Below are 18,625 nucleotides of genomic sequence, written 5' to 3' on the forward strand. Positions count from 1 at the left end.
AAGGACACCAATGCCAAAGAATTTTGCTATTTCATCAGCACGGTTGATGGTGGCCCCTTTGAGCCCTCTGACTCCCAGCTCATTGCTCTTCTCACTGTTCCATACCACCACCTGCCCTAGAATTAAGATGCAGTCAGAATGGAATTCGCTTTTGGTATGTAGTTAGCTGGCTAACACTTATCTTGCTGAATTCAGCACCGTGACCATAGCCAGGTCCTGAAATTAGACATATTCATTCATTCAACATTCGTCTGTTGAATAAATATTTAGAAAATACTGTTCCAAACTCTAGTGATAGAGCAGGGAACAAAACAGACAAAAATCTTTGTTCTTATCAAGCTTTTCCTTGGTGATAAGAAAATCACCCAAACTAGTAAGTGGCGGGACAAGGATTTGAACTTAGGTGGGATGGCTCCTGTCTGTGCAGACTTGGCAGTAGGCATGCTGATTCGCTCACGACATCGATATTCATTCACTCCACAAATATGTGTGGAGCTGCTGCTGTTGCCAAGTGGTGTGTTAGGTGCTAGGGATGTGGAGGTGAGCAAACCAGTTCCATCTTTGTGTGGAGCCAATTTTCAGGTAGGGGAGATGGAAGAGGAAGAAAGAAAGCAAACCGTAAATGAAGAGAAAATCACAGATGGTTGACAGGTGCCATAGGGAAGTAACGCGGAGTAGAAAGGGTGATGCTCAAAATGTTTTCAGTAATCACCTATCATAAAGGGCCCAGTCACTAAGGGAAAAAAAGGTTCTGTTGAATATTGTGCGTATGGAAAATGAAACGAGTCATGCCCGGATCAGCTCGGGGGCATGGAGAGGATCTGGGATGAGATGGAAGGGCCCAGCTCTTGCCAGGCTCCAGCTGCCTCACTTTGTGGGCACCTCACTAGAGTCTCTAGAGTCTTGTATTTCCTAAATGAATGTACAGTTATGCTGAAACATTATGAAATAACCCATGGATGCCATACCATGTCTTCAAAATATTTTTCCGAGCTGAGTCTCGTAAAGAACTTTAAAATTTATTCTTAATCTCTGGATTTCTGGAATCCTGCCTTGGCTCAGGATTTCAGTGACTAAATGCCACAGAACAGTGTGTCCTACAATGTCCACAGCAACTTGCGTAGAGGAAATATTAGTGTTCCCGCGCCCCAGAAAAATAAAACCTTGCTGCCTGAGCACCAGTGAGCATTTTATCATCTATATACTTAACCTGGTTTGAAAATAATTACTTCTTACTCATTGTAAAGAGTAAAGTTGGGACTTTAACATGATCTTTTTCTCATTATCACAGCAGTACTTGCTTATTATGGGAAAAGAAACAATACAGTTGAGTAGAAAAAAAATAAAAAATAAAAACATTAACAATATCCACACCTTTTTCTATCAAACAGCATAACATATAGATGTTTGGAAAAATATAAGAAAATGTCCACCTTAATAATTCCAGTAATGTAGAAGTTTTAAGAAATTAAGAATTTCTCATTCTCCACTCCTAACTCTGATTGCTGCATGCTAAGATCACTAGGGTTAACAGATTGTCACCTGTTCTCTGTACCTTTTTGATGTTCATGTATGCACATGTGTATGCAGATGTATGTATTAGTCCATTTTCATATTGTTATAAAAAAACTGCCTGAGACTGGGTGCTTTATAAAGGAAAGAGGTTTAATTGACTTACAGTTCAGCATGGCTGGAGAGGCCTCAGGAAACTTATAGTCATGGTGGAAGGCAAAGGGAAAGCAAGGCACCTTCTTCACAGCGTGGCAGGAAGGAGAATGAACACAGGAGGAACTACCAAACACTAATAAAACCATCAGATCTTATGAGTACTCACTATCATGAGAACAGCATGGGGAAACTGCCCCCATGATTTAGTTACCTGCACCTCGTCTCTACCTTGACACATGGGGATTATAAGGATTACAATTCAAAATGAGATTTGGGTGGGAACACAAAGCCTAACCATATCAACGTACAGTAACTCTTTTAAAATAATTTATGTTAACATTTTGTTAATCTGCAATGTGTTTTATTTCATTTAACAATATGTCATGGGTAAATTGTCATATCAACACAAACAGACCCAATGCATTATTTTTAACAACTGCATTGTATTCCATGGTGTAGGCATACCGTAACTCATTCAACCATTCTCCTAATGACCATGGTTTCCAGTATTTCTCCTCTTGTAAATAATGCTGCAGTAAACATTTTCATATGAATATTATGGATCTTATTATTTGCTGATGCTTTTTACTGCTATATTTTAAAAGGGTTCATTACTTTTTATTTGCAAACTAAACATACTGTATGAATCCTCAAATTGATAGAATCTCACAGGTCATTGGTCCATTTTGCTTGACTGAGAATAAATAAATTCGCATATCCAAACCTACACACATGCGTGGGAACATAGAAAGCTTGTGCAGGCCCCATAATTTGTCCTAGCTCCACGTCTTACCTCATTGCACACCACACCCCATTGCTAATTCTCCTCACCCACACTCGCCCTCCACCTGCAGTGGCCCTCTCTGTGTTTCCTGTGATAAAATTTGTATTGAGGCCAAGTTCAAACTCATCTCCTGAAGGCTTTTTCTACCATTTCCCACCTTGTATTCAGAAAATGTCCTCCTGTTATATGATCCAATAGCACATCCTCTGTCTCTCTGATGTAGCCCTTTCTTGGTCTGCTTTGTGCAGAATCTGCCCTTGCACAAGTCTGCATCCCCTAATAGATCATGAGTCTTTTGGTGGCAAAAACCATCTCTGCAGAATGCAACAGCTGCAGGCAGGAAAATCTCAGAGAAATGTTGATTGAGTTTGGAGAATTTGCCTAAAAATAGAAGAGTCAGAGCCCAGTGTCTGCCTGTTAAGCCTTAAGTTATAACTAAACACAGTTATTGTGGCAGTTTGGGGAGCAGCTTCCCAGATAAGACAATTACATTCTGTGTGTTTTTTGAACTTATGAACCTTTTTTTTTAACTTCTAGAACAGGGGTCAGCTAGCTTATTTTTTGTAAAGAGCCAGATGGTAAATATTTTAGGTGTGGCCAGCTATAAAGGTCTCTGCTACAACTGCTCAGTTCAGCCATCGTAGTGAAAGCAGCCCTAGACAGTAAGTAGAGAAGTGACCATGGCTGTGTTCTAGTGAAACTTTGTTTACAAAAACAAGCAATGGGCAGGATTCGACTTATGGGGCATAGTTTGCTAACTCTTGTTCTAGCAGGTGTCTAGGTACAGTTAGACTAACCTGAATTAAATTCAAATCCTAGTTCTTCTACTTATTATGTGACTTTTTAAGACTTCTTAACTTGCCTTTTGAACACATAAATAGAAGATTAATATTTCCTACTTCATGTTAAGCATCCAGTTCAGGGCCTAGCACTTAATGAGCACAGAAATGATAGCCACTAGTATTGTCTTATGAAGGGGAATGGAAGCCTAGAAAGAGGGTCAGAGGAGATGCAGGCCCTTTCTTCCAACTGGAAGTAGGAAATCCTAGGGAAAAAGCACATTGAAAAACAATGGATAGCAGAGACTCTTGGGTGACAGTGACAGCTTTTGCCTTTAGGTCATATGTACCTCTTTATGGAATAAATCAGGTATAAACCGATACACAGGTCTCTTGACACTTGCAACAGCAACAGCAACGGTATTAATAAAATACACTGAAGATTGTTTAGGATGCCCGAAGCTATTATGACTGTATAAAAGCTATGGGCCAGGCTTCAGGAGGAATAATTGGTGCAACAGTAGTATATCCCTGGAGATTTAGACAGAGATTGAGACTATTTTAGCTAAAACACAAATGAAATATTGATCTTTGGCTCATGACTGGCCTAGTCATTTCCAAACATGTCTACTGGCTGTATGTAGTGGATTCGTTTGAAATGCAAACTCCTCTGTGACTTTTCCCACTGCCCACAAGATGAAGTCCACATCCTCGAGAATCCATGCAAGGCCGTCCATGGCTGGCTTCAGTTTGTTCTGTCAAGCTGCCTTTCGTTGCATGGTGCTTCAGCCAAACAAGTCGATTAGCTTATTCAGGTCCTCAAAACACTTCCCCATCCCACATTACTTATGCTCATTCTGTTCCACCCTAATTCTCGAGACTTTTGGAAATCCATCTCCATTCTCTGAAGACCCCACTGGCCCAGGAACAGTCAAGTCTCTGCCTGTGACTTCCCTTTATCCGTGCCTTCCATATATAATCAGTAAACTGTATGCTATTGGAAGGTGATGTGTAAAGCAGAAAGAAACCTGGATTTGGAGTCCAAAGACTCGAGTCTGGACTTCATTTTGGCTCCATTAAGACCTGATTTTGGCTCCATTATCGACCCACTTTGTGCCCAAGATGGGGCAGGTTGTTGAATGCCTCTGAGCCCAGTATCTCAATGTGTAAAACAAGAGTACTATCCCAACCTTGTTGAGTTTTTGTGAGAATGAAATGGGAAATGAAAAAGCTAGGAGTCCTTAGTATGTACCTACCTCCTGGGAGTTCCCAGGAAATGCTAACTGAATCTGAACTACTCACAGGGTTTGGCTTGGCATATCTCTCTACCGATGTAATCATTTGAAAGCAAGACTATACTGAAATATACCCATGATCAATTGAAGAACTCCGCATTATTTTTAAAAAAACACCCAACAAATTTATTTGATTTACTTTAAAATGTTTTTTAAAATACCCATAAAAGTTTTATATGTGGCAGACTGGCTTCTATTTTTTAACTTTGTAAGATAGAAGCAAGATCTTGATTAGCATATACTGCAGAAGGGTGCTTTAAGATGGCTTGAAAATCAACTTGAAGTTTCATAAAATTTGTAAAATTGAGGGAGAAATACCTAAAGATTTGCCAAAAATCATGTAAACACAGCTAAAATTGTCTTTTCCCCCACCCCAAATTATTCTTTGCAAAATGGCTACGCTGCACTACTTACCTTATGTGCTGTGTCCCAGCATCCTGTTTGACCCATGCTCTCTACCAGATACTCACTGCTTACATTTAAGCCACTTTGCTATAGTTTATATTTTCTCCTACAAGAATGTAAATATCAAAGCATGATATAAGCAAAAAAGAGAATGTAAGCAAATCCTGATGATACATATGTTGAATATAATTAAAATTATATATATTGATTTGATGAGAATATTACACATATTTTTATGCATGTCCGTGATGCATAAGCGTTTTTACACTGGTTTTTAACATACTATTTCACTAGTTGCTCTGAACAACCCAGAGAGGCAGGTACTGTGTCCATTTAACAGATTGGAAGCTAAGATTGAGCATTTAAATATTCACTCTGGATCACAAACCTAGGGGCTGCATCCTAGGCGTGAACTCAAGTTTTCGCACACTGAATGTACTGTCTCTGCATTGCCCCCCAGGTGATTAAGTGCATGTGGTTAGTATGCTCCACAGTAGCCTTGTAGGACCTATGGTAAAGTCCAAAGTTGGAGTTCAATAGAAATTTTCTCGGTTTCTTGCTTTTTTGATAAGAAGTTTGATGATTAAGAGATATCTAACTGATAGAACATTTCTGCCATGATATACTTGTGTAAACACATAAATAAACATATAGATACAATTATCTCAAATTCTGTAAGTCATTTAGGTTTCTATGTAGGATTTTGGTAACTGAATCGGTTTCCTCATCTAGCACAGAAATTAAAACAGTACTTCCATGACCAACTCAAAGGCTTGTTAGTGAAAATGAAATGAGAGACTTGCTGTTCAAATACAGTAAGAAAATACATGTGCAAAGCAAGATATAAATTTCATTAAAATATATACAAATAAATTACTTGATTATCTCACAGGCCTATCTACCTAAAATTAATTACTGACTAATTAGCAATCCTGGAGAAGTTTTATTGTAGAAACTTCCATATTCATTATAAAGTATGAGCCTCAAGTTTTAATGAAGTTCCATGTTAAAAGAATAACAGAATTAGGCCGTACTACATACTGCAGCATTTTAAAAGTTAATTAATTCCCTGACATTCAGCAATGTAACTGAATTACTTTATACAGTTGTTTGAGCACAGTGTCTATAATCTTCTGATTAAAATAATGAGCCTTAAAATCATCAGTAGCAATTATTATTTACTTAACTACCATCCCATCACCCACCATCCTGCTAGCTCCTCTTTCGAATCTGAAGAGATTATTCTCCAGAGAGTTTTGGAAACTTTTTGCTGTAATAGAATGAGGGGGAAAAAGCCTTTTAAATTTCAGGGTTCAAAGTCAGAGTTTCTGAACAGAAGTGTGTTTTTAAAATCTTAGAATTCTAACAAGGCTCTGTGCAGCAAAATACCTGCCAGTTCACTATTGTTTACCCTGCAGTTTCTATTTAAATTTGTGCTGCTATCATGATTTCTTCCTACCTCACAGGATAATGAATCTAGATTTTATTTCTGTTCTTTGCCCAGACTTGTACAGCAGGCAAAGTGTTTGAAAATCAAAGGAAAAGAAGATATTGACTTGGATAATCTCTTCAGAGGTAAAAACAAAAACACTAGCAAAACACAGAATATACTTTTTGTTGTGCAGAATGTCTTATTTGTTTGACTGTTTGGTTTTATCATTCCAGCAGGGAATGGTAGAAAGAGCCTAACTAGAAGTCAAAAGAGACTTGTGTTCTAGTTCCCGCCCTGTGAATGAGTCCCTTCACTTCACTACTCAAACCTTCATTTTCTCATTTTAAAAGTAAAAGGACTGGACTCTATGATCTCTATGGTCCCCACTCATGATAGGAAAAGTGTAAACCAACAGAAGTTAGAGGTTCAATGGTTGAATCCCACTCTGCCATCTGCAGAGGCCATGGAGGGAAACCAGGAGTGTCTCACTGCACTTGTGAAGGTGGGAGACTGTAAGATGCACCTCATTAGTAAGAGAAGAATTGCATGTGTTCTTTTAGTTACGTTTCTTTCCAATGAAGGCTCCATATAGACAGAATTTTGAGGTTGGATTATATTGTACCAAGCTAAGGAATCAGTTTTCCCCGGGTTCTGTTTTGATTCAGTCAGATGCAAACATTGATAATTTCTATTAGCCAACCTGCAGCCTTGGCAGCTCTGTACATTTGTGTCTCCCGGAAGATGTAGGAGATCTGTCTGCCTTCTAGAGGGAAGGAACATTGCTGAGCTTTCTACTGACCTGGTAGAAGTCCAGTGAATTAGCACACTGTGCTGGACTGTGCCATCTCGTTACCCATTGGACTTTTCTTAAGAGAAGGAGAGGGTGCTTGGCAGTCATTGAACAAAAGGGCCGGGAGGCCAGTGAGCAGTGCTGAACTGCTCACTTCAGGCAGAGATGGAGCTCTTGCTTGTGTTGGAAGAATTGTGGATTTCATCTCAGCCACACGAGGCCTTTTCCTCAGAAAAGAGAGGGCAGTTGAATTACTTTGGATTCATTGTGCAGCTACATGTTTCTCCCTCATAAGAAGAATTTCTATGTAATATAACCAGAGCTCAAGTCTGCTTTAAATAAAATAAATCACTGATATTTTAGAAACTGTTCCATACAAATGTTCTCATCCATCTTACCAAGCCTTCATTCTGTAAACGACATGTTTTGGAACCATGTAAGAAGCCTTAAAAAAAAAGTGCCAGTGTTTTAATTCATAGTTTGACACTTTTGAAAATATCTCCACAGAGTAATTATGTATATGTTCTTGTTCAAACAGATACACAATTTTGTAGTTCATATCATAAATGTAGTAATGAAGATCATCCTTACAAAAATAGAAAATGTCATAGCAAAATGCATTTGCATACTGTGAAAGATGAAATCTCTTCCAAGATGCTCAGAATGCACTTGTTCTTTTCTGCATCATGTATAAGAAGTTTACACCCATATGCTTTTATTTATTCATGCATTTACTGTGCTCTTCAATTTAAACATATCCGTTTCCTCACAGCAGAGGTCTGTGCTATCAGATATGGCATTTATGTCAGAAGAGTGTGAGGTGGGAGGAGCAGTCGGCCTTAGGTGGAGCACACGGCTGCCTGTGGACCCAGACCACTGCGTGTTGGGGAAGTGCAGGTGGGGTTCATTCCATCCCATGAAAATTGGCAGGCTGTGGTTAGCGCCTGCTTTCTAGTCTAGCCTTTTGTCAATCAAAGTGGCTCTTCCTTGTATGTCCGGAGTCCCCAACACCTAGGCCACAGACCGGTCTGTAGCCGGTTAGGAACTGGGCTGCATAGCAGGAGGTGAGCAGAGGGCAGGCGAGAGAGCAAAGCTTTATCTGCATTCACAGCTGCTCTCCATTGCTCACATTACCACCTGAGCTCGGTCTCCTGTCAGATCAGCTGCAGCGTTAGATCCTCATAGGAGCACGAACAGTATTGCGACCCGCACATGTGAGGGATCTAGGTTGTGTGTTCCTTATGAGAATCTAATACCTGACGATCTGTCACTGTCTCCCATCACCCCCAGATGGGACTATCTAGTTGCAGGAAAACAGGCTCAGGGCTCCCACTGATTCTACATTATGGTGAGTTGCATAATTATTTCATTATCTATTACAATGTAATAATAATAGAAATAAAGTGCACAATAAATGTAATGCACTTGAATCATCCTGAAACCATCCCCCCACCCCTGGTCTGTGGAAAAATTGTCTTCCATGAAACCAGTTCCTGGTGCCACTAAAGGTTGGGGACCGCTGTACTATGGGACTAATCCCCATTATTATAAAGCATATTTGCTTTCGTTCTAACATGGCTGAGACAAAATAATGAAAATAAATATGTTCTTATGGTGATATTAAACGATTATTTAATATTTTCTTTTATTTTTCTTAAGCCTGCAAATCTGATCATAATATCCAGTACCCATGTCCTTCCTTTTTTTCCCTTTTTTTTTTTTTTTTTTTTTTGAGGTGGACTCTCCCTCTGTTGCCCAGGCTGGAGTGCAGTGGCGCGATCTTGGCTCACTGCAACCTCCACCTCCTGGGTTCAAGTGATTCTCCTGTCTCGGCCTCTCAAGTAACTGGGATTACAGGCTCACACCGCCACACCCGGCTAACTTTTTGTAGTTTAGTAGAGATGGGGTTTCACCATGTTGCCCAGGCTGTTTTTGAACTCTTGAGCTCAGGTGATCCATCCTCTTCAGCCTCCCAAAGTGCTGGGATTACAGGTGTGAGCCACTGCACCCAGCCTTTTCCCCCACCAGCTTTTTTTTTTTTTTTTGGTCTGGGCATAGAGTTGAATGAGTGCCTTCTTCATTCATCAGGAGTCTTTTATTTATTATTTATTTATTATTCATTTATTTATTGAGATGAAGTCTTGCTCTGTCACACAAGCTGGAGTGCAGTGGCGCGATCTTGGCTCACTGTAACCTCTGCTTCAGGGTTCAAGCAATTCTTCTGCCTCAGCCTCCCGAGTAGCTGGAACTACAGGTGCACGCCACCATGCCTGGCTAATTTTCATATTTTTAGTAGAGACAGGGTTTCACTATGTTGGCCAGGCTGGTCTCGAACTCCTGACCTCGTGATCCACTCACCTCGGCCTCCCAAAGTGCTGGGATTACAGGCGTGAGCCACTGCGCCCAGCCAGGAGTCTTCTATTTTTTTTTTTTTTTAAGGAAAATGGGCTAAAATTTGTGCTCTATTTCTTCTATGAGGGGAGGTTATATACACTGGATTTTTGGAAATTGTATACACACATGTATAGATGCACACACAGATTCTGTTTTTTATATCTTGGGCATGTTTTCCATTTTCACTGGAAAACTTCTTTTAAAAATCATTTTATTCACCATTATATGCTTGGCATATATAATAAAAATATTTTAAAGACTACCCATCATTTTCAAGTATAATTCTTAGCTACTGAACACACTTTTTTCAATATGTAAACATATATCGCAATAATATATAAACACAAGATTGGATAAACACATATAACAACAACAGTATATAAACATAAGATTGGATGATAAAAATTTTAATTACTTTGTAATGATAAAAGTCTGTAGAGGAAACCATGATTATGTTAAAAGGATGTTGGTTGTGCATAACAGGGGCAAGTTGAAATTTGTCTTACTAATCCAAGGTTTACAGGTAAGCTTATTGAGTGTTACTCCTAAGACATGACAAGTGATAATTATTCTTTGTGCCTTTTGCGAAGTAAAATAATGCATGAACATAGAGTTTATGTGTTTGGCAACACCGCGAGCCCCTTCTCCAGGACGGAGCTGGGCCTCTGTGCCTTTTGGGTTGTTCCTTTGCTCAATGAGTGTTCCACAGAGAATGGGACAGAACCTGCTCCCTGAGCACAAGCTGAGGGAGGTGAATTAAAGTGCATTTGCATTCATGAGGAAGGATCTGCTCATCCAGGTGCTCTGTCCTGTCTCTGTTAGACGCTCCTTGGTCCCTCAAAGAGATGTCACTCTCACAGCCACTGCATTGAACCACCTGTGAGATACCTTTGGAATTGTGGAAAGTTCAGCTAGAAAGTTGTTTCTTTTTAATATTTATTATTTTGGTCCCAAACCTTTAATTAATGCTCATTTTCTAAAAATCCCCAAATTTCATAAAATGAAAAATAAAAATTGAAAGAGATAAGCATTGTTGATAAATCCTTAAAGGATTTATTTTGGATATAATACTTCACATTTTTTTTTTACCAGTGCAGAATCATATTATATTTGGTGAGCTACAATCAGCTTTTCCTCCCTCAGTTATTGATATATTGTGGTTACCTTTCTAAGTCAGTACATATACATCTTCCGGGTTCTTTCTGTTATAAGTAAAAATTTTAGCCAAGTGCACAGAGATCATACCCATTTAATCATCACTAAGATCAAGAAACATATGACCAGAAGCTCGCCTCAAGCTTCTGACCCCTATCATTCCTCCTGCCAGGGTAACTATTCTGATTTTGCTCACTCTCAGTTAATTTTGCCCTGTTTGCAAAATTTTATAAATGGAATCAGATGTTATGTACACTTTTATGTCTGACTTCTTTTGCTAACATTGTCTATAAGATCCATTCAAATCATAGCTTGCTTATTCTCGTTGCTACATATTATTCAATTCTGTGAAGATACCACAATTTATCCATTTTAAGGTTGATTGTTTTCAGTTTTGCACTGTTTCCACTAGGAACATTCTAGTATGTGATTTGGTAGATATGTGTATGCATTTTTGTAGGATAAATATCTATGAGTGGAATTTCTGGGCAATTGGGTTTGCAGAAATTCAATTTCAGCAGTTAGTGTCAAATATTTTTACAAAGTGGTTGTACCAGGATGTTCCTACCAGCACAGTATGGAAATTGCAGGTACTCTGCATCTTTCCCAGTAGTTACTATTTGTCAGTCTCTTTCATTGTAGCCATTCTTTTGGGCTTACAGTGGTATTTAATTTTGCTTTAATTTTGGTTTCCTTCTGAGGCCTAATGAGCTTGAACATATTTTCATGTTTATTGGCTATTTGAATATCCTCTTTTATGAAGTATCTTTCTCATTTGTCTTTTACATTGTCTTTTTTATTGATATGTAAGAGTTCTTTGGATCAATGTATGAGTTCATTGTTGTATAATTGTATTACAGATATCTTCTCCAGTCTATCATTTGCCTTTTCACACTCTTAATGATGCCTCGTGATGAATGCAAATTCCAGATTTTAATATAGTCTATCAGTTCTATTTTGATTAATGCTTTTAGTGTGCTATTTATAGTTTTTGTCAATTACATGTTCATTTTGCTGATTTTTATTCTAGAATCTTTATTGTTTTTATCTTTCACATTTAGATCTACAGTGTACCTGTAAGTGATTTTATGCATGGTGTAACATAGAGGCGAAGATTTACTTTTTCTTTGAATATTCAGTTGACCCAGCACCATTTATTAAAAAGTCATTTCCCTATTGCTCAGTAGTAACACAAGTAGTGCATACTTGTCATAAATCGAGTAACCATTTATGTATGGGTCTGTTTCTGGACTCTGTTCTATTCCATTGGTTTACTTGGCTATTCTTGTGCCAATACTATGGTGTCTTGATTACCATAACTTTATATGATAAATTCTGATAGCTAAGAATGCCGCTCCTCCATTTTTGTTCTTTTTCTTTGAGATTGCCCTAACTATTCTTGTTCCTTTACATTTCTTATCAGCTTGTTCACTTACACACACACATCATACAAACTACTCTGATTTTAATTAGAATTGCATTGAATGTATAGTTTTATTTCAGGTGAATTGGCATCTTCCAATTCATGAACATGATTATCCTTCTGTTTGATTAGGTATTCTTTAATACCTAATTGATGCTTGATGTAGTTTTTTATAATGCTGCATAGTGGATTGAGGAAATTGCCTCCATTTCTAGTTTTTCTTTTTATAAATGTTCCTGAATTTTATCAAATGCTTTTTCTGCTTGTATAGAGATGATCGTGTGAATTTTCTCCTTTATTCTTTTAATGTGCTGAATTATATTAAAATAATTTCCAAGGAAATTTTTAGTTGGAATATGTCATAAGTTGGGAAAATGTAAAAATGATACTGTATTGCTGAATGAATCTGAACAAAACAAACATCTATGTACCAGCACCCAGATCAAGAAAGAACCAATGTCTTTACTTGTATAGGTAGACCTCACTTTGCATGCTTCTAATATGAATGAATTTCAGTTACCACCATTTAGTTAAATAACACCAGTCCCCCAACAACATAGTCAGGCTTCATTTACCAAGATATGTTAACTGCGAGTGATTGATTGCACAAGGCACTGGCTCTTTAGTTTACAAATCATTACATAAATAACAGCTCTCATCATCATCAGTGACCAATAACATTACCTCTTTCAAAGTCTGTTGGTGATTGGTCACAGCATTGACCAATCAATGTTGTTCAGTTCACACACGGACAACATGACAGCCAAGTATATAGTTGTGTAGCCTGCTTGTCACCCAGTGATAAACCCACATAACATTTTACAAAACTGGACACTCCAGAGAGGGCATTGGCCAACAAATATGAAAGTACAGTAAAGAAGAAAGGAAGGGATAACACTGGAAGTGAAATTCTAATCGAATGTAAACATATTCAAAGGAAAAATAGCCAACCGTAGAAATGCTGACCCTACCTCCATTCAAGATTCTAGACGTGCAGCCAGGGAACTTAGTGACGGTAAGCTCATTGACATAAATTAAGAAAGGGGTTATGACGAACAGCATGGAGATGTCCCACAGAAAGTGATGCTGGCAAAAAACAAACAAACAAAATCAAAACAAACAAACAAAAAAACACTTCACATTAAAGGAACTCTCAGAGATATTTCACAACATTGTAAGTGCAAAGGATAAAATGTTAGAAGTGAATCTAACTTAGGAATATGACAGTTTACCAAGGAATGGAAAAGATGCTCTCTTCATTCACAGTTATAGGACAAAAAGAAAGCAAACACTCCTCAGAAAACTCGTGATAAGTTTTTTTTTAACAAAGAAACAAAACACCTTATCTCAATGTATTAAATGTTATAAACCACAGCATACTAATTAAATATTACTTTTACTAGTTAAAAGAGTTGTTAATATTTTGACCAAAATTTGTGAAGTTCGTGAAAAAAGAATTACAATTTTCCCCATTGATTATTAAGCTCAGTTTGCATGGCTTCAGCTTGCATCGTCAATTTTATAGCCCCTGACTACCATGCCAAGTGAGAACTCCCTATGTTTTATTAAGGACTGTTTCAAATATGTTCACAGGAGAAGCTGATCTGTAGTTTTCCTTCTTGTAATGTCTTCTTCATCTCGTTTTGATATTCCCTCTTTCTCCATTATCACCAAGAGTTTATGTAAGATTCACAACATTTCTTTTTTAACTGTTTAGATGAATTCACAGACAGGAAAAAAACTGAAGTTTTTTTATTGAAAGAATTTTAATTGTAGATTCAATTTCTTTAATAGATTGAGGACTTTAGATTTTTAAAATTTCTTCTTGTATTAGTTTTTCTAGGAATTTGTATATTTCATTTAAATTTTCAAGTCTGTTGCTATTGAGTTGTTTATAATACCCTCTGATTAGCTTTTCAGTGTCTGCAGATTCTATAGTTATGTTCCTTTTTCATTCCTGAAATTGATGTTTATGTGCTTGTGCGTTTTCTCTCCCCCTCTGTCTCTCTCACTCTCTCTCTCTCTGTTTTTGCCTCTGTCTGTTTCAATTAATCCTGCTAAAGGTTTACTTATCTTTACAATGGACCAATTTTTGGCTGTGTTGATTTTCTCTAGTGTGCATTTGTTTTCTCCGTTATTAATTTCTGCTATTATATTTCTGCCTTCCACTCTCTTTGGCTTTAATTTACCGTCATTTTTCTAACTTCTTTAAATTATTACTTACATATTTTGTTTTTAAATATATATGTGTGTGTATATATATATATATATTTTTTTTTTATTTTTTATTTTTATTTTTTTTTGAGACGGAGTCTCTCTCTCTGTCACCCAGGCTAGAGTGCTGGAGTGCAGTGGCACGATCTGGGGTCATTGCAAGCTCCACCTCCCGGGTTCATGCCATACTCCTGCTTCAGCCTCCCGAGTAGCTGGGACTACAGGCACCCGCCACTACGCCCAGCTAATTTTTTTTTTTTTTTTTTTTTTTGTATTTTTTAGTAGAGACAGGGTTTCACTGTGTTAACCAGGATGGTCTCGATCTCCTGACCTCATGATTCACCCGCCTCGGCCTCCCAGAGTGCTGGGATTACAAGCGTGAGCCACCGCTCCCGGCCTTTAAATATATTTTAATATATGCACCTAAAACTATATTAGCGTTAATTTAAGTATGGCTTTTCCTGCATTCCATGAGTTTTGATTTGTCAGATTTCATAATAATTTAATTCAAAATATTTTCTCATTTACATTGTTTTTCTTTTATATGTGGTATGAAGAAATATACTGATTCATTTCCAGATATTTGGGGATTTTATTAACTTTTTGTTGTTGATTTTGAATTTTATTCCACTGTGGTCAGAGAGTATACTCTGAGCAATTGTTAATCATACCGTTAGATCTTTATTATCTTTACTGATACATTTCTTCCTGCTTATTCATTTGATTCCTGAAAAAATGTGTTAAAGTCCTCTACTATGGTTGTGATATTACCTGGTTTTCCTTTTATTATACACATTTTTAGGCTATATTACTAGGCTCATGAAAATTAGAACATTAGAATATTAGTAATCAATTGACCCTTCAACATTTTGAAATATGTATTTTATTTCTCCAAATGCTTCTTACCTTTGTTTCCTTTGTCTGATATTAGCAGTATTATTTTGATTAGTATTTGTATGTTATATTTATTTCCGTCCTTTTATATGCTCCATCATTGTCCTTATATTTAATATGACACTTCCAAGTGGCGTGTGATTTTTATGTGTAAATCCAATCTAATAGCAATCTTTCTTCCTTCCTTCCTTCCTCCCTCCCTCCCTTCCCTCCCTCCCTCCCTCTCTCTCTTTCTTTCTTTCCTTCCTTCCTTCCTTCTTTCTTTCTTTCTTTCCTTCTTTCTTCTTTTTCTTTCCTTCTTTTTTATGGGGTCTATCTCTGTCACCCCAGACTGGAGAGCAGTGGCGTGATTATGGCTTACTGCAACCTTGGCCTCCCAGACTCAAGCAATCCTCTTACCTCAGCCTCTCAAAGTGCTGGGATTACAGGTGTGAGTCACTGCACCCAGTCAACAGGAGTCTCTTAATTGAAGGATTTAATACATTTCTATCTAATGTTATTAGTGTTAAGTTGGACTTAGGGCTACTATCTTTTTTTTTTTTTAATTGAAAGAGTCTCACTCTGTCTCCCAGGCTGAAGTGCAGTGGTGCAATCCTGGCTTCCTGCAACCTCCACCTCCTGGGTTCAAGCGATTCTGATGCCTCAGCCTCACAAGTAGCTGGGATTACAGATGTGTACCACCATGCCCAGCTAATTTTTGTGTTTTTAGTAGAGACAGGGTTTCACCATGTTGGCCAGGCTGGTCTCAAACTCCTAGCCTCAAGTGATCTCCCCACCTTGGCCTCCCAAAGTGCTGTGATAACAGGTATAAGCCACTGTGTCCAGCCTATTGCTACCATCTCTATAATTGTTTTCTATTTTTCTCAGTAGTTTGTATTCAATTTTATATTTTTGCTGTATCTTTTTAAACCAAAATTCATGTGAGTATACCATTCTCCCTCTATTAGCTTGTTGTTTATTTATTTTTAATATTCTGTTAGTAGATATCCCAGCTACTACAAAATACATCTTTATCTTTATATAGAATCATTTTTCCTCTATCTGAAAAATTATCTTTTGTACTTCATTTATAGTGTCTTCTAGTTATTATTATTTTTTTAGACAGGGTTTCACTCTGTCACCCAGGCTGGCGTGCAGTGGTGCAATCACAGCTCACTGCAGCCTCAACCTGCGGGGCTCAAGTGATCCTCCCACCTCAGCCTCTGGAGTAGCTGGGCCTACAGGTGGGTGCCACCATGCCTGGCTAATTTTTGTTTTGTTTTTTGGTTTTTTTTTTTTTTTTGTAAAGATGGGATCTCACTATGTTGCTCAGGCTTTTCTCAAACTCCTGGGTTCAAACAATCTGCCCACTTTGACCTCCCAAAGTGCTGGGATTACACACATGAGCCACTGCGCTTGGCCTAGCTGATTTTTTTTTTTTTGAGTAAGTTTTTCTTTGTCCAGAAATATCCTTTTTTCACCCAAACTTTTGAAGAATATTTTTACAGGTTATAGAATTCTAGATTGGCAGTTATTTTTTTTTCAGGCTTTAAATACGGTAATCCGTTGGCTTCTGACTTCTATTGTTTCTCTCAAGAAGTCAGCTGTAGCTTTATTGTGTCTGTTTGAAAGGAGTATGTCTTGGAGTGTGTCACATTTTATCTGATTACTTATAAGGTTTTTCTGTTGTCTTTCATTTTTAGCAGTTTTACTATGAAGTGCCTTATATTTGTCTCTTTAGGATTCATAGTGCTTAAATCTGTGGGTGTATGGCTTTTTACCACTTTGAAAAATTTGACCATTATCTCCTCAAATATTGTTTATGCTCCATTCTCTCTCATTTCCCCTATTGAGACTCCATCTGCGAATATATTAGACTTTCTTAGTTATATGTCTTAAGAGCTCTTTTCATTATTTCCCCTCCGTTTTTAGTACATGCTTCAGCCTGGATATTTTTCTAGTGGCCTATTTTCAAGATCAATAATTCTCTCTTCAGCTGTCTCCAAATTGCTATTACACTCATGTAATTAATTTTTAATTAAATTATTGTTTATTTCTTAGTTTAGCAATTTACCTATGTATGATTTTAATAGACCTTAGTTCTTGAGTAAAATTCTCTATCTTGCCATCTAATTTTGTAAACACATTAGTCACCGTTATTTATCTGAGTCATCTTTTGCCTTTGTTAGTGGAGCACTGAGTGAGTGAGATCAGCCTCGCCAACTGCATGGGAGCTGGGTGAGGCTTACTGCTGCCTGCTCCTCCCCACTACCTTTGTGAACTCTTCTGTGCAGAAGAGGCAGTTATACTCCCTTCTGGAACATTAGCCCAGTGGCCTGAGAACCACCTCCCAATCCTCACAGTGGCCGCAGCTAGCCCAGCTCAAGAAGAGTCAGAGCACAGACCCGCCTAACCCTGCCCTCACTTGGTTGTGCCCCTTCACCCACCCTGGTAGCTTAACACAAAGGACATAAACTTTGGGGAACTTTATAGCCCTGCCTGTCACCTGAGGAAAAAAAAAAAAAAAACACTTTCCTGCAGCAACTTATGGCAAGCTTAAATCCCACTGCTACTACTGCAGCTGGTTGCTCTTTTGCAAATGCCACCTCGTGGCTGGAGGCCATCCAACACGGTCCATTAAGCACCTCTAGGTAGAATGCACCCAGGAAGGAGAAAATGACTATGTGACCTCAGCTATCACCACTGCGTACAACACCCTGACTAACCAGAGGTCCTGAGCCTGTCCATGTGGCAAGTTCACTGCAATGGTAACTATCATTTGAGAAATCCAGCACACTAAGCCTTATCTCCAACCAAGAAATCTCACAGAGTGTATGTAACTCCCCTGCCATCTCCATCAAAGATGGTGCTGGTGTACACTGCTGGGAGACTTGAAATTAGTTCACATTTCTGGATCCCTTGCAGACATTCCCCAGCATCAGCTCAAAGTGTGGTAGTCCCACTGGGTATCTAGACCCAGAAGAGCACTAACAATCACTGTGGTCTGGGTCTCAGGAAGTCTCATTCCTAGGGGAAGGGGGAGAGCATCACATCAAGGGAACATCCCATGGGAAAAAGAATCTGAATGGCAGGCCTTGAGTCCCAGATCTTTCCACTAGTGGGACGTTTCTTATAGCAGAGACACAATTGCAGTGCTGGGTGCAGTAAAGAAAGTCTACACCTCTACCCCAACAATCAGGCAGCATCTCTGATCATAAAGGGGCTTGGAAAGGGGGTCCTTTTCCCACTGGTACGCCACTGCACACACAGCTGGGGCTTCTCCCAGAGGAATGCAGTGTAGATGCACATATAGATGGCCTTCCAGGAACAATTTAGGGTGATTGCATCCCCACAGGAGGAACACTTCTCAAATTCAGGCTTGCAGAGTCACAACTCCTCTCTACTTGGAACAT

General features: G+C 38.4%; 1 protein-coding gene across 7 annotated transcripts in view; it reads left to right on the forward strand.

Annotated features, from left to right (window-relative positions):
- The window catches only part of L3MBTL4 (L3MBTL histone methyl-lysine binding protein 4), a 476,247-nt gene that overhangs the window by 344,076 nt on the left and 113,546 nt on the right, over positions 1-18,625 (forward strand). For 5 of the 7 annotated variants that reach the window (XM_034943563.3, XM_055102572.2, XM_034943565.3 and 2 more), the window contains one exon: positions 6,436-6,506. The exons of the other annotated variants lie outside the window; for them this stretch is intronic. In XM_034943563.3, the coding sequence (XP_034799454.1) occupies positions 6,436-6,506 (71 nt within the window). The remainder of the gene's footprint in view (positions 1-6,435; positions 6,507-18,625) is intronic. 7 annotated transcript variants of the gene reach the window in all.

The sequence above is a fragment of the Pan paniscus genome, chromosome 17 (assembly GCF_029289425.2).
Source record: "Pan paniscus chromosome 17, NHGRI_mPanPan1-v2.0_pri, whole genome shotgun sequence".
Classification (NCBI taxonomy): Eukaryota; Metazoa; Chordata; class Mammalia; order Primates; family Hominidae; genus Pan; species Pan paniscus.